General features: G+C 39.6%; 1 protein-coding gene across 2 annotated transcripts in view; it reads right to left on the bottom strand.

The window, feature by feature from the left end:
- The window catches only part of Nell2 (neural EGFL like 2), a 293,369-nt gene that overhangs the window by 5,698 nt on the left and 263,043 nt on the right, over nt 1–24,628 (bottom strand). For both annotated transcript variants that reach the window (XM_060388752.1, XM_060388751.1), the window contains exons 17-20: nt 13,987–14,127; nt 8,380–8,573; nt 7,097–7,273; nt 4,945–5,169 (exon numbers count right to left, since the gene is read on the bottom strand). In XM_060388752.1, the coding sequence (XP_060244735.1) occupies nt 4,945–5,169; nt 7,097–7,273; nt 8,380–8,573; nt 13,987–14,127 (737 nt within the window). The remainder of the gene's footprint in view (nt 1–4,944; nt 5,170–7,096; nt 7,274–8,379; nt 8,574–13,986; nt 14,128–24,628) is intronic.

Here is a 24,628-nt window from a genome sequence, read left to right as displayed (position 1 = left end):
AATATCAAACAAAATTAACTTAAGTCAACAATGAATCTACACAACAGTAAATGGTAGGTTTAACAGAAATTATAAAAGCACACGTACTTTGTGATTTCATCTATGATGGAAAATGAACAACTTATGAAGAAATAGAATTGAGATGGACCACAGGAAGTAGATAGTACTTGAAAGTAGACACAGAGATAGTGTTGGATATACTATGTGTTCTGTTTTACCAAATCCACAAAATTGCATGCCTAACTATGGGCTTCACCAGAGTGTATATTGTCTTTATAGACACTGAAATAAAGGAGACTCACTGAAATACAGTTACCCAGGAATAGTAACCATATACAATTTAGAACTGCCACAACAAGGAACTGTAATGTTACTCCATAGCACAGCGAACTTCCTTGAGGCCTTGCTCCTTCCCTGCAGTGGTTATTGCTGAGTAGCCACTTCTGTCCTTTCATGGTGGACTCAGTGTTGAGATCAACCTTACTGTGCACAGTGCTGATTAATATTTTAGATTGTGTCTTTGGGCTCAATCCTCAGGCCTGGGATAGAGTGTATGGGGTGATGTGTTGCTGACATGCTTTGTCCATGGACATCAATAGTGCACAGGAATAAGAACTGTGGCACATTTCTGTCAGTCCTGCAAGTTCTTATGAAAACAATGACTTATGAGAGTTTCCATTTAAATTATTTAAACACTGAATGATTTCTTCCTTTATGTGAATAGCTGTGGTTTTTAGAGAACTGATTATTCATTTTGATATCTTTGTGGGGCAATTAGTGTTTCTTGTTAGTTTGACCTTTTAGTTTCCTATTTTGTTTTTCTATATAATTTCAAATAATTCCCTTGACTTACATTTTATCACTTCTATTTAAAAATGCATCTCTCCTCTAGAAAATTGGTAAATATTTAATTATAGTATCGTTGTTTCAAATTACTTTTCATACTTCTTTTTCTATGGAATTTACTGTGATATTTAAAGTTCTTGCCCTCCAGTGGCTGTCCAGTCATTCTGGTGTAGTTAGCTTCAGTTGTCACATGGTCATCTTGCCCTTATCTGAGCAAGTCTCAGTTAGGGCTGCCTGGAACGGAATGGCCAGTGGTTATGTCTGTGGGGAATCGTCTTGAATACTGATTGATATGGGAGGATCCGGCCACTTTGGGCAATGCTGTCCCTGGGCAGGTTGTCCTCGGTTCTATAAGAGAACTGACTGAATATTAGCCAGAGTCAAATAATAAGCAATGTTCCTCCATGGTCTCTGTCTGGAGTTCTTGCCTGACTCAAAGATAGACTGGGACCGGGAACTGTAATCTGAAGTAAACCGATTCCTCCACAGGCCGCTTTTGTTGATGGTGTTCAACACAGCAACAGAGAGCAAATGATGATGGCTGGTCACAAAATTTGCTTTCCCTCCACACCGATTTTTAGGGGTCTCTTGACTGGGTTTGTTACAATGCCACTTGTCTGTGGGATTTACTTTCTGTCCATCAAATGCTAATCAGAGGTTCATTTTCACTCCCTGGAGTTTTAAGTTTGTGTTTGATGAAGGTGATGTTTAGAAAGTCGGGGATTTCATTTTTAAAACCAGCCCTCAAATATTTGGCTTCATTGAGCACCCAGTTAAACAGCCCAATCCCAAACATCTCTGCTCAGTGAAGATTTGCTCAATCAAAAGTCTTCATTTAGTAAGCTCATTTCATTGCTTAAAGTTCCAAGCTTCTTGTCTGTAAGACTTAGGAAAAGATAATCCATTTCCAATTCCAGAAATTTACTTCTGAGTAGAGGATACATCTTGAATTTTTAGAAAATTAAATTTGATCATAATTCTAGAAAGATAAAAGAAGAGGAAAATGGACACAGATCAGCGGGTCAGAGTCATTGCTGTACAACCATAAAGACCCGAGTTCAAATCCACATCACCACATAAGAAGCTGGGCTTAGCCTCATGCATCCATAACTCAGGACTGCTGTCTGTGGCAGGGTAGAGGCAGGAGAATCCTGGAGTCTTGCTGTGTACCAGCCTAGCTCAAGTTTCACCATAAGCTCCTGTCTGAAGACAAGAAAGTGGAGAGTGACAGAGCAGAGCATTGTGTCCTCCTTCAGCCTCTGTTCTTACGCATGGGCACGCACGCCTGTGCACTCATGTGAACAAAACACACGCACGGTATTTTTAAAAGGCAGAAAGAGAATATATGACAGCTTTCCTCAAGTAATTTCTACTGCCCAGATCTAGCTTACTAAGGAGATAGTGATTTCTCAGTATATAACTGGCTCAAAAGTTGTCCAGTCTCTGGCCTCCGTACAGTTTTCCCCTCTGCAGCACAGCTGTAGTGTCTTTATTTCTGCCATTATTGTGTGAATGCCCACCTGCACCACAACGACCAACATGTACTAATGCCAGCCTACACCACAACAGCCAGCATTTATTGGTTACTTACTCTGAAAGTGCTGAGCAAATCTATGCATTTTTTTCGGTGTGAATCTTCTCCCTTAATTCTTACAGCAACCCTCTCAATTGTATAGTTCAAGTAGTTACCACCATAGTTTAGTATTTTCTTTTTCAGATGTGCTGAGCCCCAAAGAAATGAAGGTAGGAGCCTTGCTGTCACACAATCAACATAGCTGCCGGGCAGCCTAATTTCTCAGGCTCTAGGGTAGCTTTGTCCCACACACCATTCTTCAGGGATAGAAATGTTTTCTGCATGTGCTGAGCACGTCAGTGACTGAGCTAGCAGGGTGCTTGTTTAGCATGTGTGAAGCTGGGAATTGTGTCCAGCACTACAAAGACCAGGAATGCTAGTACATGGTAGTCATCCCAGTCAGCGGGAGGTACAGACAGAAGAACCAGACATTTAAGGCCGTTCTCTCTGCTGCAAAACAAGTTTGACAACAGCTTGAGAGGTGAAAGACCCTGTTTCCAAGGAAAAAAATACTGTCCACATATGTCCTCTAACATGACAGTCAGCAGTCGCAAGAGGTCACTAGGCGATACAAATTTGGCTAGTGTGGTAAGAAAGAGAATTGTAGACGATTTAACTCACATTAAAGGTCCCACAACATAGCTCGAGGCAGACAGTAATCTACTATGCATGCACTTCCGGGAATGAGGGACTATGTCTACCTGTCATCTACCCTGTGATAAGCACAAACCTAACATTATTTTTAAGCCTTTAGAGCTTTGAGTAAATGTTTATGTTAATTCTAAAAGTATGTATATGAAGTACAGATAATGTTATAGAACTGGTATTAGAAGGAGCCCTTCAACTTTCTTGCTATCTATTGGCTAGAATAAACAACTCTAAGCATGGGAGACAAGAGGGGATGGCCAGAACCAGTGCTCAGACAACACTCAGCCGTGGAGAGGGCTTGCTCCCAAGGCTCTGTCTAAGCTTATTCAATGAACTTCATTTGTAAAACAATACAACATTAAATAACAGAAATCGATATCTTGGATGAACTTAGTTAAAACATAATCTTATAACGCACATTTACTAATAAGGCAAGTGGCATCATATAGAAATTTCTGAGAATAAGTACTTACCAAAGAAAATAGGCATTCAGCCTCGGAGTACACTTTCTGAAAGACATCCTTACCAAAGGCGAAAGAATGCAACATTGTTAGGAAGACACTGAATGACAGGAGAGACCTCCCAAAGGCATGGCTGTTTCCTGGAGAATCCTGGCTGAGCTGCACTTCATGTGACCTTTGTCCCACTACCTGTTATATATTTTTATTGTCAATGCGCAGAACAGCAATGTAACAAAACTCAAAGGCGTAAGGGGATCCATGTTGATTTGGTGGTTAGATGTCAAAAGTCCATTTATACCACTGCTGTAATTTTGATATGTGCACGGTTGGATATAGCCATATCAAGCCCAACGCCACATGGCAGGTACATTATTAGGCACTTGTATTAGATGCTTCCTTTAAATTTGCTGGTACATTTTCAGAAAACAGTAAAATGTTCACTGCAAATCTTGATTGTCAAATTGCGTTCATTGAAAGAGCTAGAAATGCGGCTTTGACAAAGATATAACAGATGTTTCAAAGTTTCAAGTATTTTAGATTTCTTTGTCCTGTTACGTCAAACCCTTCTGGTGAGAAATTATACTAAGTGAACATGAATGAAAGTGCTCTATTGTAAAAAAAATAAATAAATAAAGGGGGAAAAGCCTCACTTAAAAGGCAAAGCAGAGAAAGATAAGCAGCAGTGAGCAGTGTCTGACATCTAGGTCTGAATTTTTATTGTTGTTACATTTTTAATATTACTACTTTTGCTTTAGTGTTCAAAGTGACCTCACTAAGTTCAATTTTGTAGGGATGTTAATCAAGCTACTTTCTTGAACCTACTCACAGAGTCCATGCTGCCAACATTGTATGTCTTACAGGCATCCACTGAAGTAAGTGGCATAACACTGTTTTCCTATGAGAATAAAGCGAAAAATCTTTATAATGATTTTCAGCAATGGTAGGAATAAAATATAATAAGAATCAGACCCTAAATTCTCCAATTCAGTGTAACTGACCACAGCAACCAAGAAACACGCCCATTTTTGCCAGATTGATTTTCACTTTAGAAAATGTAATGTATCTACTTTGTCGATATATTTTATGGAACTCATAAAAGAACTAGATAAAAATCAATGGGATAATATTGTCTTCCATCATAAAAGGAGCGATGAAACCGCTCCTCATGTATGGCTGGCTACATGAGGACACTGAGTTGTTGCTAACGATCATGCCGCCGGCAGCATAGACAAGCTTCTTTACCCGGAAGAGCTATCCCGTGCGCACGGCAGGTACTGCGGTACTAAGAAGGCTGACCTTCCACCTTTTCGTGAACCACACAAGCTGCGACCAGCTCCCCACCACCCAGGCGTAGCAGCATCTCTAAGCCATGGGTGCAGCTGGGAGAGCGCTCACTCCCGCACCCAGGAGCCTCACCTTGCACTGGCAGAGAGTACACTCCGTGCCATGCTTGATCCAGGAAAACCCGGTGAAGCGAACCACATTCATCTCATCCAGGCAGGTTTTGGTGATGTCGTTACGGATGGTGTCAGCCTGGCAAGGGTCCGTGACGCAGCGCGGGCAGCACTCATTCTCTGGAAGGACACTAAATTCACACTCTACCTCTGGGCAAGGCAGGGGCCAACAGTCAACTTCTCCTTGCTGTGCGGGAAAGAGGCAAAGGGAATGGACCAGAGAGAAGAGAGGCAAAAGGAGAGGACAGGAGAGTGATTTTTATGCTTAGATCTTCAAAGCCATGCATCTTCAGAGAATCTACAGAAGCCCCTCTGGGTGATGGCTTTTTTTTCAGTGCATGTTTAAGCAGAGTTTGAGTACTAAACAAGAACAACATTTCAACAAAAGCAATGACTATTTTCCCCAAAATGTGAAAGGCTCCATCTTCTCTAGGGCAAGGGAGAAAAGCAGAAGTTTTGATGAAGTCTCTGATTCTCAGAAAATCTTGATTTTTTTTCCCTCTAACTTATTAATCTCAAAAAAAAAAAAAAAAGAAAAAAGAAAAAGAAGTATGAACAGAATTTGGCAGCTCCTTTGCTAAGTTAGACATTGTCAATGTAAGGACTTTGAACACAACACCCGCAACAAAACAGCACAACACAACACAACACTTGCTTTTCCTTTCTCTTATTTCACATGGGAAACTGTGAATTGGACCTTTTAAGAAAACCAGTTCCCACTTGTTAGCTTTTTTCTTACTCATTTTATATCTCAAGATTGCAGGGATGAAAGCAGCCATTGGGCACAGAAACCGACCTTGTTCTTGTCATTGATTTTTGGGTTGGAAGGACAAAAAAACGGCAACACAGAAGTGTGGCCCTAAAAATATCTTCTCACAAACAGGAAGGGAACTGGCCAAGACTTCAAAAGTGTCTTTTCTGTGGCACAGCTTCTATAAAAACATATGTTGCATCTTTCCTGTTTAATTTACACAGTCAGAAACAAACAAGAAATGCGGTCAATTGGAAAGTTGGTGATTTTTTTTTCTGTATCTAATGTTTTCTTCTTTACTCATTATTTCCAGGAAACGTTTCACAAACACACACAAACATCCTATTCTGTTATCACATAGTCTGTATTTATCACATAGTCATAGTGTGTGGAACATAGCAACCAGACAGTAGCAGGGACAGGAACAATCTTTGAAAAAATAACATCTGCATATATGTGTATGGAGGCGTGTTTTTGCGTGTGTGTGAATGTATGTGTGTGGAGAGGACCATCATGCAGAGAGGCCTAAGATTGCTGACACAGATTATCCTCGCTTGATCTTCCACCTTCCTCTCTGAGGCAGAGTCTCTGATCCAGAGCGCATCGAGAGGACTACCCTTTCCGGCAAGCTTGCTTTGGGATGCTGTGCTCCTGCCTGCCACAGCTGGAATTACTAGAGGCCACCATGACCGCCTGCCATTTACTTAGGTTATGGGCATCCGAACTCTATTTCTCACACATGCAGGAGAAGCGCTTTAACCACAGGACCATTTCCACAGCCACAAACGTTATCTTTGTTTTGTTTTTTAAGTGTGAGGAATTAACAGAGATTGGCTAACAATTTTACTTGGGAAGAAATGATTTGTTTTTCCGTGAATGCATTGTTCATACTTTATGTAAAAGATGGATGGGACAAAAGCGCAGGAGGCTTTCCTTAGCTTCGGCTAGAGGAGTACTTCAGGGGTCACCACTCTTAGAGAAAGCCCACACAATGTGATCACTCCGTTATTGCAGAGCTGTGGTTCTCCGTCTTCCTAATGCTGCAGCCCTTTAATACAGTTCCTATGTTGTGGTGACCCCTGACCCCTGCCTATAAAATTATTTCACTGCTTCGTCATAACTTTAATCCTGACACTGTAACAGACTGTAATGAACATATTTCACATGTAGGCTATCTGACAGGCAACCTATGTGAAAGGCTTGTCTACCCCAAAGGTCCACAGACTGGGAACCACTGCTCCAGAGGATGTCTTTGGGTGTGTCTCTCCATTGTTCCACCCAGGCTCTGAGTCTGTGACTGTCAACATACAGGCAGCCGTTGGCTGGTGGTGGGTGGGAGGGGATGCTTTCCCGCTTAACTTACCAAGCAGCGGCACTGCCGGCAGTCCTGGACCCATGTGTCCCCGCTGTTGTACACAGTTTCCCCGTTTTGGTGCAGGCACTGGCTGCTCAGCCTCGGGTCACACTCAGGGCAGCAGGAAAGGTCAACGGTGGGGTTTTCACAGTCACAGACCATTCGTCGACACATGACAAGTCCGGTCTGTGTTCAAAGGGGAACAGAATGTTACTATGCCTCTCTATTTTTAGAGTACCACAGCATGAGGAGGATTCAGGGACTGACACCATCTCCTCCACCAATACTGTCTTTGAAACTAACAGAAATGAGCCCAAAGCTGGAAGACTCCTAATTTCCTTTTTGTACTACTTCTTAAATGACTTGACCAGAAAGAAAATTTCCAGAAAATGACTATTGTAAAAGTTATGCTCATCATGTAGTCCATAGGTATATTGTGTATGTGTGATATTCAATTTAATACTATATATATAATATTCATATATTGGAATATTATATAGCAATTTGGTTACAAACTAAATTTGGGGGGAATGCGCATTAAAACGAGATATATTATTATAATGTTTTATAGCTAGCTAGTTAATAAACCTCACAAATTGCCAAATTTCTGGAATAATTAAGCATTATGTTTTTGTACAAACATAAATTTCATTCATAATAGTTGGATATCTTGTAGAGAAGACTATCCCTTTAACTATTTAAGAACCCGCCATTAACTGAGTGAACACAAAAGAACACATGTCTAAATATAATTTATCAGTCAGGTATTTTCCACTCTTGGGTGAAGGCTTGACTATTCTGATTCATTTAGTCTCTCATGCAAATATAATAATATGACTAAGGAGAAATTAACATAATACAATGTTATTAATATAGATAAATACAGTGTGATAAACGGTACAATGGGATCATGTTCAGTAGCAAAAAGAGATACATGTAATAATAAAAAATGATTCTGGAAAAATAAAATATTGGGCAGAAAGGAGCCAGGCACAAGGAACATGTTCTGTCTGATTCCACTCACGTGAGGCTCTAGAAAATAAGAGCCTAATTGTAACCATCATTTAACTGGAAGCAGTGTTGGCCTGGCTCTAGTAGGAGGGGGAGGAGGAGGGGGAGGGGAAAGGGTCAGCTGGGAAGGACGGGAGCAGCACCCGGGCAATGAAAATGTTCAGTTCTACCAACGGTGGTTGTTCTTAGGTGGCTGTGTGCATTCGTCAAAGCTCGTCAGTTCACACCTGTGAAATGCACGGAACGCGCACCCCGCGGGGTCGGACGCTGTGCACACCCACCTGGCAGGAGCACACGGAGCACCTGTCGTTCTCCAGCACCCAGATCTGCCCGCTGTGCTTGACTTTTCCATCGTGCACACAGTCCCCCGTGCAGTTCTTTCCGTGGGGACAGCGACAATCATATCCACCGTCCAAGTTGAAGCAGATGGTGTCGTTGGCGCAGCTGTGCCTCCCGGTCCCACACTCATCAATATCTGCAGGCAAAAGCAGCAGCACGGTTGGACCCGGAATATTCTTGGTTTCAAACAGTTGCAGTCAGCCTGAACTCACTCTGGTGTGCTTCCCTTTAAATGATGACCGAGGTACTGAATAATCCGGGGAATTCACAGGAAAACATCACACAATTTTGATTTTAAGAAAAGATAACCTTGTCCAGAATTTTAACTTTTCTATCTGTGAAAGTACCATTAGAATTTGAGAACCATCAGTCTCTCTGGAAGTAAGACTATAACTCAACTTATTGAATAAAACACGTTGGTAGTGGAAATACTAAGTGTTCTGATGCTTTCCTGATATAATCCCCAATGTCACACTGGTATTTACAGAACATCCCTTTTTTAGAGGGAGAAATGTCAAGGGAGGGGGTGAGGCATTTTATTCCATTTCAAATCTATTCTCACAGCCACCTCCAAACAATGAAATTCCTGCATTTGCCTGGGTGTTGCTGCTCTTCCCTCAAGGCCTAGGTTTGCTGGCAATGTCCTTGAACCCTTCTACATAGCACAAAAGCAAAAGACAACCCACAATTACCATCTCTCTCAAGGATGCCATTCCTTTTCCACTTTCCTTTCAGATTATCCTTTCAACCCTGGACTGACTCAATTGGCAACTGCCCATTCTTCACCCAACCTCACCTATTTGGTGGCAGTAATAGCCTAAAGCATTTTCATACAGATGAAAAGCAAACATATCTTGACCCAGAGATCGGGTCTATAACGAGAGATGTGATTCATTCTATTTACCCCATAATTTAAAGGTCACACGCCAAAATACATTTCAGGGAGATCATATGAGTGGCAGTAAGCGGTTATTTCCCATTTCATCTGCTTCCTCTAAGTAAAGGTCAAGAAAGAGGTTACAGCAAGAGGAGCCAGTTAGAGGAGCAGGTTAGGGAGGAGTGGGTTAGGAAGGAGCAGGTTAGGGAGGAGCAGGTTAGGGAGGAGCAGGTTACGGAAGAGAGGGTTAGAGGGATGAAACTGGCAGCTTGTAATTGGGGACTGTGCACTGATTTTTCTTGAAAAATTTCAAGACAGATTTGAGTAAATATCTTTCTTTCTTTCTTTTGGTTGGTATCTTGATTTCAGTACTAATTGAAGCCTTAGAATGGTTGATTCCATCTTGGCTACATTTAAATTCTCAATTTTTGAAAATTAGGTACATGATGTCTTTTCTATATATTTACCTTTATTATTATTTTTATGAATTCTATCTCCTCAAAAGTTCCGTGAGCTTTATTGTTTCAGTTTGTCAAGGGCAGTGTTTTGTGGTATGGGCATTTGGCTCTGCTCGCTCTTGTGGGAGTGAGTCCATGCCCTCTCCTGTGTGTTCTTTATGCTTAACAAGCACACTGTGACTGAAATCCAACCATGCAAAAAGGAGCTGAAGTGTTTTTAAGCAATGGCATTTTTGAAGGAGTGTGGTGTAGAGGTGCGGGGGAACAGGTGTGCTGGTGTGATTGGAGTATCTAGTGTGAGGGCAGAGGAGGCAACCAGACAGCTGAAGAGCCATGCTTGGCTCTGAGAAAGGAGAAGGTAAGGAATTTGAATGTCTTCACAAAGGCAATAAAATGTTATTGTGAATAAACACAGATTTTTCTTTTAGAAAGATTTCTCTGGCTTCATTTTGTAAAATGGCTTTGAGTGGATTAAAGTTTGAAGTCAAGAGATCAATGAATTGGTTGGTTCAGGAATCCAGGCAAGAAACTGACTCAGTCTAAGCCTACTTCTGGGACTGTTGCTCCGTGGGAGCTCGTGAGTACTCTCCATGGGGCAGCTCATTGGGTCCTTACACCAGTAGGTGAGGCTGCAAGGAAGCCCTGGAGACTAGGCCTGAAGTGTTGCAAAGCTTTCCTCAGGTCCCCGTCAAGAAGGTACCGGCAGCGGGATGGAAACCAGGCAGTCAGGACCACGCTTGAGCTCTTCAGCAGAAGGCTGCATTGGGGAAGGCACAGCAGGATGTTCCAAAGGACCAACAATTGGGTTTCTGGCTTTAAATTTAGGGAGAGGGTGAATTAAGACTGTTTCAGTCTTAGAAAGATTGGCTGCTACTATATGAAAAGAGGAGTATGGCATCAATAGGAGATAGAAGAGGGGCCAGGGAGGGCAGGGGGGGTGGGCTCTGTTGAGGTTGTGTTTGGAGTTTCCTCTAGACTTCTGCATGACTTTCTCTAGTGCTGGATACATAGATGGCATTCATGAGGCAACGCTGGCCAAGGTATGGACTGTCTTCAGATATGCTTTTATTATTCACCCTTTCAAAAATAGCTCATCAGACTCACATTCAAATTTTATATCAGACATTAAAAGTTATTTCCTTGGATCAGACCCTTTCTACATCAATAGTTTCACTGTGCTTAACACAGTCCTGGAACAAATTCAAAGCACTCTGAGAAGGTTTCCTTAATGCTGAGAGGAAACTCTTTTTCTTTCCCTTTCCTTCTCGCTCTGTTTCCCCCCTCTCCCTATTTTTCTCCCCCTTTTCCCCTCTGCATAACACATCTTTTATATCATGTTTAAGACTTTCCCCAACACTTTCGACTTTGTCTTATAAGCACCTCATCTGTTGAGAACTCTCAGCATCCTCTCTCCTGAGACACCTATCATGCTCAATGCAGCTGTCCACATGTCCAATATTTACTTGTTGGGTTGAACTAGATGCATTTAATTTGTGTCTTCTTCTTGACTGAAATAAATAATGTGTGATAGTCAGCTTGAACATAATACTTCAAGCTTTACAAAAATCACAAAATTAGAAGGCTATTTAGAAGCTAAAGAAGGAAAAAATCTGGGCAAATAAATATATAATTTTATGGAAAAATACTGGATTGTGTCTCAATTTTTCAAAAATGTGGGTACAGGAGAAATGATGGCATAGAGCAGGAAAGTGGCACCCCAGCAGGCCATCTGGGAAGAAAGTCTAAGCTGATGAAAGAGATGGATGGGAAGAATTGCAAAAGGTTTATATGAATGCAGCTTATCAACACATGCATGATGGACATAACCACAGTCACAACGTGGTGAAATAGGAAAGCCATTTGTTCCTGCCGTCAAGTGTGAGTACAGCTCTTCAGAGTAGTTGCAAATACATTCCTGTGGCTTCTCCAATATGAGATGCTTTCTTCTGTAAGTTACAGAAAAGTGGCTCCTTCACTCCTATAACCATACTCTTAAAACTGAATCTCTCTAAATACTAATATTACAATTCTGCAAATCACTCCAATTGTAGGGAGTGGGCAGCTGTAAGTCTCCTGGTCTGTCTCTTAAACCACACAGGTTGGTTCTTTTAAAGCACTCCTCCGGGAGTGCTGTCTTCCGAGAGGATTGTAGTTTTCAAATCATTGTTACAAATGTTATTGGTAGATAATAGTAGAATCATCTTCCAGAATAATACTTTCAAAATAAAACATTTTATGTTTGTGGGGTTTTCTTGAAAAGCATTTCTGTTTTCCTGAAGGAATCCCTTACTATGCTGTCTTATGCTTATCATATTTTTGTTTTAATATGTAATTGCATTTTTACTTTCTGAAATCAACAGTGTACTAGTTATGTTTTTGGTTGAACATTGCATCTATTTAATATAGTAAATATTTATCTATACTACAGCTCATACCCATGTTTAATTCTGATATAAATTATATGCCTAAATATACTTCAGTTTTAAAGTTTTTCTATCTCTCTTCTGTGTAGCTGTTTCTTTTTCTGCTGCTTGATAAAATACCATGACAAAAGTGACTCAAGAGTGAAAGGGTTTACTGGGGCTTATGATGGTCTGTTGTGGCAGAAAATTCACAGTAGTAGGAGCTTGAGGCGGCTGGGCGCATTGCATCTACAGCTGAGAAGCAGAGAGCAATGAATGCTATGTACAGCTCACTTTGTTTACTTGTTTGTTTGTTTTTTGTAAGTCCATGATCCTAACTCATGGAAATGGTGCTACCCACAGTCCATAGCTCTTTCCACCTCAGCTAAGTTAATCAAGATAACCCTTCACAGCCCTGTGTCCAGGGCTCAATGTCCAGGTAATCCTAGATTATATCAATTTGATAACATTACTATCACACTATTTATTTACCACCTATTTTCCATCTCAGTCAATTTCACTAGCCAAACCAAAATATCACCTGTCATGTGCCCAACATTGTTCTTGGACCGGAGATCCAACAGCTGACAAACAAACAAAACTTATAAGCTCACATGCTAGGGCATACAGTCAGCAAACAAACAAAGGAGCATATATACGACTCCAGGAGAAGATTTTCTATCTTTGAGGGAAAGTAGAGCAGGGCAAGTGAATAGCCTGTCTGAAGTTGAAGGCTATTTCAAATGCAAAGTTGAGGAGACATTTGTGAGGGTATCTGAATTAAACAGAAGCCTGGGGTGAAGTTGGGAGCAGAAGCTCCATTTGAAGAGAGGAAGAACGCATGCAAAGGAATCCATCTGGTATGTTTTTAGATGTGGAAAGAAAGCTGAGCATGCATGTTCCTAGGCTCTTATCAACTACATCAGAGTATGTGTTTTACTCTGAGAGATGAGGAGCTCCAAAAGTGTAAACAAAAGGGGAACATGCTCAGTCTTCAATCTTTTGAGAATCATTCTTAGTGTCAGGCCCTTGAAGAATTATACTGTGCATCTTAGGCCCATTATCTCCCAGGTCAGCGGCCTGTGAAGGTTTAAGTAAAAGTGAAGAAATAGCAGCTCTTGGGTTTGCCTTAGTTTTTCTCCCTGTGCCATAAATTTGATGGTAAACTCAGTGTTGTCATTTCCCTGGCACTTAGCTTTCTCTGCCTAGTTGGTAAAACCACCCCCAGGTAGAGGGGATACAGAGAGCTGTTAGTCAGGCCACTGAAAATAACTAAAGACCAGTGGCTGACTGCTGAATATAATCAGACTAAATTTTCTAGTCTTAGAAGATCACACGTGTTAGGACAGGAACTACATCTTTGGTGTCTAACATTCAACAGTCATCCTTACTCTGCCAGGCAATCTCTCCTGAGACAGTCCAGACTAGCACACAAGACATGGCTGCTCACGCTCATGTTTTAACTAGCCCTAGCTACCCTCTCTCAGGTTTGCCTCATCTAATGTTTTTACCTGTTTGGGGGTCAGGGTTTTGAATGTGTCCATTTTAAAAAGTTTATGTGATAAAATGAGTTTTTCACTTTAAAACATCTTTAAAATATATTCACAAAGGGGTCACAAAATTGATATATAATAAGGTAATATAATTATGAAGCAAAATTAGCTATTAACAAACTTCCAATCACTGTTGAAAATAGCAAATTTGCCAGAGTTTGGGGGATTAACTCTGTATCTAGTGTTTACATCTTATTTTGTGTTCTCCAAGTTAAAGGAGTTTGGACTCTATGTCTTTTTTTTTTTTTTTTAAACTCACCTTCACAGGATTCTCCACCTGGTGCAAACATCCCATTGTCATGGTAGCCATCTCTACACTCACAGTGGTACCATCCAGGCAAGTTAATGCAGTTGGCACGGCTGTCACACTGAACAAAGCCATCGGAGCACTCATCAATGTCTGTTTGACGAAGAAAACCAAAGTAGATTTTTACAGTGTTGCTTTATTCTTTTAAAGACACTAGAACATTCTGCTATAAGATTACTGTAATTCTTAATGCCAGCAAACCTTGAAAGTGAGAAAATATAAACTCAATATAGTCAGTTGGTAGTCAAGAGCTGTGCATAAAGAGTGTAGCGGTATTTCTGAGTAGCCAGAGAGACATAGAAGGCTTCTTCTCTATTACGAATGATTCAGCTGTGAAGTAGAAAGCGTCTGTTGTGGTGGTGGTCTATGATCATCACTGAATACTCCCAGCTTATTGACCCACTCTGGGATGGGAAGTTTCCAGTCCCTTCAGGAACAGAGTGGCCACGTGACTCTCTTCAGTCACCTGTGTGGTGACGTGCAGCACTTCCGGGCAGAACCTTTAGGGTGCTGCGCGTGACTCACATGAAGCCGTCTACAACCACAACCCACGAACGAGCAACGTCCACAGGCTCCAACAACCAACCTGACTCCCTGGAGGAGCAGGACAAGGTGTGAACTTCATTGCCTGTGATGAGCAGGTGATAGGAGCAGGAAAGTGATTTTTGTTTCTTTGAGCCACTTGAGTTTTAGGATTTTAAAAGAACTATTAAAGTGTAAGCTACCCAGTCGTCTTCAAAAATATGACAACAGCATTCACGCATTGTGTTTTCAATAATGTGTGCCGTTTGTGCACATATATTATTAGAACTGCAATAAAATCATGCCATATGAACAGTATGTTGAACAGAAGAAAACACTGAATCAAGTTACAGGCTCTAACTGACATTCACATGTCAGAGAAGGAGATTTAGGCAGAAGCTGGCATAAAGGTAGCTTGGGGCTCAGATTTCTATCAGAGGTGGATTATCATTCCCCAACACTGTGAGCCCCTTTGTGCTTAGGCTGATGAATGATGGAACAATCCCACAGCACCTAGGTCTCCTCCGCTGAGAGAGAGAGAAGTGATACTTAGTATTGTCTTATAAAATACTTCTGTTTCCTCATTTTCTCCTGATCTTCTGGGTCTTTTGGCTTGACTGAGATTTCGCTAAGTGAATTTATCTAATAGTACTACACAGTTGTGGCTGCTGAGAACACCCGCCTGTACCTACTTTGTGCATCTTGATAGCCTTATGCTGTAATGGGAGACTCTCTCTGCCAAAGCAGGCTGTCTTTTTAAGTGCTTCCTAGGCTCACGGCACAGGGCAGCTGGAGCATGTGATCAGGCATAAGGGTGCTCTTCTGACAAAGAAGGGCTGACTGTTTTTCAGAGTCCTTCCTCTCCATCTACTCTAGCGAGAATGTGCTCCTATTTCAGTGACAGTAATGCCAAACTCAAGGATGCCTACGTTAGCTTTGCTACTTTGTTTTTCAGCAATGTGGCTCAAACCCAGAGCCTTTGGCATTCTTGGCAACTGCTTTGCCACCAGGCTGCACCCTCAGCTCTTATTTTATTTTCTGTTTACGTGGTCCACTTTTCTTATGCTCATTGAAAATTATTTATTACGAGACTCACTCATGCCTTGTAGCCCAGACTTGCTGGGACTATATGTCATGGCCCTGAATGGCTTCAAACTCATGATCTTCCTGCCTCATCCTTTTGAGTTCTGGCCGTCCGTAGGGCAACACCACACCGAGCTCTGCTGCTCAGCTTTCAGAGAGGTAAAGTTGGGAATACATGCATACCTTTTTAGCAATCAGAGGATTAAGCCCTAACTCATTTGCTACTTGGTAAGAGTTCCTTCAGGGAAACTAAACGTAAAACATCCTCTCAGATTAATGAGGTAACTGGCCAACACTAAACGTTTCATACCGTTGTAATATTTGAGCATTGTTTCAGAACTATAAGGTGCTTATCTCCACAGCTCCTTTATCCAAGAATCAGTTACTGCTGCCAATAATTCCTACTAGTAAAATAAAGGTTGATGGCCAAATCAGCTAACTGTTGCCTTCCTGTGATGCAGCTACCTAGGCCTGGAGGTTCCGGAGAAAGCCTCTTTGTAACTCAGGGCTTCCCCAGCTGATGAACTTTTGATTACGGAGGAGTCTGACTGCGGCACTCACTTCAGTGTTAACTGGTATTTCTTCTAACAAAGCAGATGAGGAAAGATATACTATTTGTTACGTGCACAGAAGAAAACAGGTTGACAATTAAGCTTCAGAAGGGATGTTCATTTGAAGAAGGCAGGGCAGGGGGAGATGAGTAGAGTCTTTATTTCTGAGAAAACTGAGCTCTTAGAAATGGTCATTGTCCAAAACTGTGGCTCGAACAGAGCTCTGTGACACTCCTTCCTATGTGGTCTTCCATTCCATCCTTTCTTCCTGACTTACCGTGACTGTAAGTTCTGCTCCCTCTATGAGATGGGTGTTTATTTCTAGATGTCTTTCCTCTCATCACCCCTTTTCTAGTCTCCAAGCCCGTCCTCCACCCTGTTCCCCCACGTCCCTTCACTGACACCATAGAGCCCACAGCACCCTGCCTTCATCTGTGAGCGAGCACCCAGCCCCCTCCTCCACTCTCCTCCCCCACTTTCCTTCTTCGACTCCACGGCACCCACAGTGCACTGCTTTCACCCACACACTCTTGGGGTCGTTGACCTTTAATAGAAATGCTATTGATTGCACTTCTCCCACCCTGAGGACTGAGGACACAAACAGAAGTTGCTGTGGTATATTGTCACCTACAGTTTGAGCATCATTTTCTTGTTAAGTCATTATCATATAGCTCTTTAGAGAATGGCTATCTAAACACAGGACCCCTTAGTTAATTTAATTTGATATTAATTTCTTACTTAATACCTGTTGTATGTCAACAACTAAGTGCTAGAAAAAAATAGATATACAAGATACGTGACTTCTGCCAATACTGAGATATTATCTATGTAAATTACATTTTACAAAATTAAATTTATAAAAATCTAAATTTACAGCCACATAGAGCAATTTCCCAGAATGCAATATATCTGTCACCATCAATCTGGTCTATAGGTAAGCAGTACACAAATACTTAATTTTCATGGCTACACACGTATTTTCTCAATTATTTCCATTTATGGCAAGGGATAATCATAAAAACGGAGGTGAAATAGAATTTAAATATAAAAAAAGGAGGCATTAAAGAAGTAGCTCAGGTAAATATTGATATAGATGTTAAAGGAACATGACAAAAATTGGAAAGTTTGAAAGCAGGAAGCGCTCACTCACATTTCAAGGGGGTTTGCACAGCAATTTCTTATGTAATGAAGTACCTTGCTTCACCTAGAATGTGACTCAATTTATAAAGTCCCTACGCCACGACTCAGCATAATGTGCTTATCACCATTTAGGATACAGAAGGAGAACTAGCTATACAGGTCATGTAGCGTCACTTTATATTTGTACTTCCCTGCTTAAAATTAATGAGTACTTCTTATATACAGTGCACTGAAATAGTTATTCATTAGAGAATCATAAAAAAAATCTATCTAATTACCAAATGCCCAAATATGCCAAATGCTCCCATAGTTTGTTATGACGCAATGAAAAGCACTCACCCTTTTCATGGGTGAATGGTTTTCCATTGAGTAAATTTGCATACATGCATTTCAACAATTCGTTGATGGATGACTTTTTATATTATTACTTTTGATACTATATGCAGCAAACAGAGGGTCCTAGGTGTCTCTTCTACATATGGGTTTCCTTTCCTGTAGATACACCCACAGGTTCAACTGATGGGTCATGTGGCTCCTTTATGAACATTCTGGAGAGGTTACATTGTATTTTGCACAAAGGTAGTCCTAGGAATGGTGTTTGTGTACAAACAAATGAGGACATTTGTGTAAGTTATAACATAAAGTCATTCATTGTTCATTTAGAATATATCTGTGTATATAGTCTAAATATATTTTTATACATATATAATATATATACATATATTATATGTAAGTATATAATTATATATAATTACATATTACATAATATAATATATGTAATATATTATATTATACATTTATATAAAACATAATTACGTATAATAAAATACATAATATATAATACATAATATTACATAATATTACATACTATTACATAATACATAATATTACATATTACATATATTACATATAATTATATATAATTTATATACTTTATATTATATACTTATATACACTTGTATACTTATATATAATTATATACTTATGTATATATATAAGTATATGAGTACATAGGTATATAAGTATCCTTATATATTATATATGTATACAAATATTCTAAATATCTATTAGAATATATGTGTATATGTCTATAGAATATATATGTATATATATATTTTTAAGAGTATACACACATACACACACTGTGTTTTGTATATTGTATACTGAAAGAAAATGTTGAGCATTTCAAATAACTCACTTGGCTGCTATCGTTAAGTAAATTAAAACTTAAGTTTACATTACATTAGCCAATTGAGTGAAATATACAACAAACATCAAACATTAGGAGACAAAAAATACGCTATTTTAGTTGATGTAGAACTACCAGCTTTTCTGGGGTGGTGGCTGAACTGGTAGAGTGCTTGCTTAGCACACATCAAGCCCTCAACTTGAGCCCAGATCTCCCTAAACCAGGCATGGTAGCACACATTTGTGACCACACACACACTCAGGGTTTAAATGCAGGAGCATCAAAAGTTCAAAGTCATCCTTAAGTACATGGTGAGTTCAAGGCCAGCCTGGGTATGACACCCTATCTCATTTACGGAGCTAAGAAACATTTTTAAATAAGTTGCAAACTGAATTAAAGTAGCCAGAACATTAATTGTATAAATGTAAATAATTTGGACTTACAATTTTAATTTTGTACTTTTGTAGGTATATAGTATATAAAAAAACTAAACATAAATCTTACAAAAATCTGTTGCTTCATTATGTTTAAGGAACTAGTTCTCTGATTCACTGGGGACAGTTAAAATTTTTCACATCTGCATATAAAACATTGGGGAGTGATAGTATTACCACCTCAAGATCTAGAGAAGCTGAAATCCAGAAATGTTTAGCTGTCCAATAAGAGTCATGTGTAATATTCACACTCCAGAGACAGAAATCAGCTTAGAAAATAAAAATGGGAGGTGCCGCTGAGGATAGATTGTCCCAGAAAACACAAACATATCATTAAAACAAACTGACCGGTGAAAAACTCTAAGCATCACACAATGGTGACTTGTTCTTTCTCCTTCAGGCTATGGTGACTTGTTCTTTCTCCTTCAGGCTTGTTGTCAAGACTAAACTTTCTGCGGTGCTAAACTTCCACAGAGGCATCCAGCCGGAAGGGAGTGATGTCAGCCACTCAAGCATTCTTTGAGAACGTGACAAACGTCTTCATAGTAAAATTCAAGGGTGCTATAGAATTAGGCATTTGAATGAGACACGGTCTCTTCACTGTTTATAACAGCAGACATTCGGCTATAATATCAGCTATGAGTAAAATTGTGTACATATTTACAGGTGTCTGTGCCTAAGTGGGCCAATCTATATTCTACTCCTTCCCCCCAACTGAAAAAAATTCTGAGAGTATCAAATGATAAACGTTGTATTTGCATAATTTCCACTCCACCCTTTCCCTGCTCCAACTCCTAAAATATGTACGCTTCAGTGAATAGTGCGTCATACGTAGGAAGGGACCACACAAATCTGTATCTTCTCATTTTAGTATGTGGCTGCCGCAGAAAGCACCAACCCCTTTCCTTTTAAACTGAGAGAAGACTGATGAGCTTATACTGTTGCATTTTATACACAGAAAGCAGAAATGAAATTCAACTGTACTATTTTTAGTGTCAGTGTCAAAACCAAACAGCAAGAGTATTGTCTTTCATACTACTTATTCTGAAGAAAAACATGACATCATTTCTCATAAAATAGTACTTGGTCTATTTATATCACAATCCAGTGCCCTGGCAATTAAATTATATTGATAAACAGCAGGCAATTAAGGATTCTCAAAACAATTAATCAAGTCCTGATCACTCACATGGGGCAATTTGCTTTCTAGATGAGCTACAGCCTTTAAAACCACAAAGTCATTTCTCTCTGCCTTTTGCTGAGTTCCTGGGAATCTGTTTTCAAAATTTAGGTGCGAGCGTATAAAATAGTGCATGAAATTTCACATTTTAAAGACTGGTTCTCATATAATTTTTGAAAGTTTTTTTTGAAAACACATATAAATATATTTTAGAGACCATAAAATCCTCTATAGAACATTATAGCTTTATAGACAATTGTTTTCATTATGTTATGGTTCATAATTATTAATGAGTGGTGTTAAAAATGTGAGGTACAATTTCTTCATCACATTTTTTTCTTCCTTACAACCATACCCAAGTGAAGTATTCTTATAGTGTGTCACAGACAAGAAAGTAATGACAACAAGTACACTACCCAAGGCCATTCCAAAAGACCACAGCCACATAGACCATCATAGAATTCTATTCTTTAAGATGTCGGCCTAGGAGAAACAGTCTATGAGTTGGAATAGCTTTTATTTTAATTCCTTTCATATTTTTAAAATGAAATAAGTTTCAAGCCCTTAATTTAAATTTCTTTCATCTACGTGTTGCAGAAGAAATTTCCTTAGTTATGCCTACACTTACATGTGGATATAAGGACACATATTTAGAATGTAGCAGAGATTATGCTGGTTTAGTAGATTGTTAGTTGTAGGTTCTCCTCCAAGATCCTTGACCTTACTAGCCTTGGGTAGTTGGCTAGGTTTCCAGTCCCAGGCTCAGTTTCCCTCTTGTTGAGCGGGTATTCAGTCCGTGTAGAGCTGTTGGTTACTGCCAGGATATGCATGCCACTACTGCACGCTTGCATTATGGTGTTATGTTGGTCAGTGTTGTGGTTCATAGGTATTATAGCTGCGTAGGGTTGTTGGTTGTTTTCCCCTCTTTTGGAAGCTTGCAGGACCTCTCGGTCTTGTGTCTGAAGTGCACATACTGTGAATGAATTCTGTTTGTGAGTGAATTCTAAGTTTTTGAGTGCTGTAACTTCGTGTATGTATTGAGCCTCCTTTGAGTCTTTGGGTGTTGAATGATATTCTCCTCCCTTCACGGCTAGCGGTTATTATGTGAGACCCTTGCACGTGGACTAGCAGCTCATGATGGTTATTTGATATATGTACATACCCCTCCCCTAGGACTAGATGCAACATCACATCCTTAGGTTGTTTTTCATTATCTAGGAACATGAGCATTTTAATTAGGGGGAATAGTGGCAATATAGTGACAGAAGCACAACTTATTGAATGATTATCTCCAGTGAGGGTACAGGCTTTGCCCATTTGGCCAGTGCTGGTGTCTAAATATTTAGGCTAAAACAGAAGAAGACCTGGACAATAAATCTTTCCTCTTCTTTTACACTTTCAGCCCATTATTCTACCATTGCTTTTTCTCCTCAGGGACTTGTGCAGAGTTCCTATTGCATAATATCCTCTATCCTCTCTTGTCCTCCCACCTGGTTAGTTAACTGGTGTCCTTGTATGTTATACCAAGATCAACATGCTGGAAGGTCTTCTCGAAGAGCGTAGACTGTTGTTTGTAATCTCTTAATTTTTTCTGAGATTAGTCTTTATTTTCTTCTTTGTCTTTATTATTATTATTACTATTATTAATTACAATTTATTCACTTTGTATCCCAGCTGTAGCACCGTCCCTCATCTTGTCTAGGTCCCATCCTCCCTCCCTTCCTCTCCCCCTATGTCCTTCCTCTGGTCCACTGATAGGGGAGGTTCTCCTCCCCTGCTATCTGACCCTAGCCTATCAGGTCTTTTAGCATCTTTTGTGATTATTATTTTCATGTATTTTATTTGTTTTTTTTTTTTTTTTTTTTTTTTTTTAAGGAATAAAGGGCCTAGTCTTGTACAGCTATACCTTAATTTATATAATGTAAATTCTGGAGAACATACCTATGATATTCTGTTTTTAAAAATATCTTGGCTTTGGAATTTTTGTCTTTGCACTTACTTTCAAAAATCTTTTTATTAATTTCTCACTAACAACGCAAAATAAACAAAGAAGCACGTAACCTTGCATTGATTCAATATATTGATTATTGAAAAATCAACAACTTACATGGCTGAGTTTTAAAATCTACGTCATTACTTCCTTTTTCTCTAATATTTATCTGCATCTTTATATATGTCTTGTACATTTTGGGGTTGGACTTACTTTTGCAACAATTTAATTTTGCCTTACTATGTTAAAAAACGACTTATTAAAGTAAAATTTGTGTAGAAATCGGCAGCAACTTCATGAGTGTTGACATGTGGCACTGCCATAGTCAAGCTTGTACGTTTCCTCCTAATTAACACTTTCATATTGTAATAGATTGAGAAAAAGATCTTTAAATGTTAGCATTTGTCTCTGAATAAGTTACAGACGGGCAGAAACCATGACTTTGTTTTTTCGTCCATTCTCAACACCGAGCAAAGAACTGGACAGAAGACTGGAGATGGACAAGGATTTGTGAGCAAAGACATAAATGGTCTGCTTTTGATATCTGTGACTACTTGATGCCCACCTGTGCCACACTTGACACACGCAGAAGCCAGTGTAGAACAGATAGTATGGCAGTTTACCCTCTAGGGAACTGACAAGATGGTGATGGTACTGTCTCATCCTACTGGTTATATTTGTTGAAAATTAGCTATATTATTAGATCCCAATTGTCATGATAATGTGTTAATTTTACATATGTATTATATATGCACATATTTTTAAAGTACATCAGAATTTAAGATGGTGAAAATGAAAAGTTGAAAACATTTTTAAGATCTCTTCTTACCCTTATAAATACTGTGTTAAAGGGAGAAAAGAAAAAAATATAATAATGAAAACAAAAATATAAAAGGAAACACAATAGAGAGAGAAATGCTAGTTGTTGAAAACAAAATACAGATGAAATGATGGGGCAGAAGAGAAGAAGCAAGATGCTGGAATGATGTGTAATAGCACGGTGTGACAAATGACTGCTGTAACAACCTGTTCCAAGGAGCACCAGGAAGCTGAGGTAGCACGGAGAGCTGAGATGGAACATGCAGCTAAATTGGGTGAAATCAAAGAAAATTGATTAGGAGCGGGTGTTGGCACATGCTTATAGCACCTGGGAGGCTAAGACAGGAGGACCATAGGTCCGATGTTAGCCTGGCTCAAAGAGAGCCCTAGTCTCAAAGAGGAGAAGAGGAAGAAGAAGAAGAAAAAGAAGAAAACATCTACTATTGAATAACCAATCCATTTACCTCCTCCTGCCTTGGGCAATGTACTAAAAGAAAGCAGCAGTTACCCTCAAGGATAGAGTGGATATATATATCCAGGAAAGATACACCTCCACAGCTGTGTAGAGGTCATTGTCATTTGGAACAACGATCACAGTTGCACTGCAGCATTCAAAGGGCTCATGATATAGAGTTTTTCACCTGTGGCTTTACAAATATGGCTCTCCTATCCAAACGCCAAATTAGAAATTCTGTCTGTCTACTCTTAAACATCGGTGTGAGATCGAAAGCAATCAACATTTGAAAAAACCCTGCAAAATATAAGGGATGAGTCATAATTGTGAGAAATATGATATGGAAGAAAGAGATTATTCATAAAGCATCAGCCAACATGTTTCTAAATTATCATCTACAGGATAAGGACAAAGTTCTAGGAAACCAGAATGTCTCCAAGAATAGGGATTATTTCTTGAAAATTACATAACAGTAACAAAAATTTTAAATGCAATATAAAGCCTGACAGGCAAATTAGGAGAATATAGAAAGTAGTTGAAAAAACACAACAGAGATGAAGCAAAGATCGCACAGGACCAGCTTCTGATGACACACAGATTTCATCCTGAGAGCTGTAATCTGTAGCCAATGGTCGCCTGAGAGCTAATGGTATGACAGATACAATTTGTGCAATTTGTCCATGTTTACTCAGTGTGGTCAGTGTTCCAGGGAGGGAGTGTTATCATTCTCCCCATTCTGAAGGAAGAACGGAGACAGGAGAGTTTAAGTAATTCTTCCCAAGGCTATTGAAAGGGGAAGGTGAAATTTGTAGCCACTCATCCCACATACATATCTAGTCCAGCGCGCTGCCTCACAAATGAACCAGGCACAGAGCTAGTCACACAGATGCCACATTTTACAACAATAAAAATAAAATCTAGGTCTGTTATCTGCCAGAAGAAAAAGAAGAGATTACATGTAAAAAAAATTAAGAGTTGATCTATTATCAGGTTTCTCACCCACAGGGTTCTATGCCTTCAACAGGATTCTACAGTAAGCATAGTCAAACACCTGTGAATGCAGAAAAAAAATAATTCCCTTGACTTTATAAAATTATTTTCATGCTATGTGTGCAGGGTATATGAGCCAATCACGGCCCCCAGAAGAAAATGTGAATGAAGCATTTGCTAGTTTATGATGGTAAAAGGACTCCTCTTAGCCAGGGGAGGTTAAAAGCCTTGCTTCCCCTGGT

Source organism: Meriones unguiculatus, chromosome 8 (genome assembly GCF_030254825.1).
Source record: "Meriones unguiculatus strain TT.TT164.6M chromosome 8, Bangor_MerUng_6.1, whole genome shotgun sequence".
NCBI classification, from domain to species: domain Eukaryota; kingdom Metazoa; phylum Chordata; class Mammalia; order Rodentia; family Muridae; genus Meriones; species Meriones unguiculatus.
The sequence above is the reverse complement of the archived record's forward strand: the minus strand, read 5'-3'. Positions and strand labels throughout refer to the sequence as shown.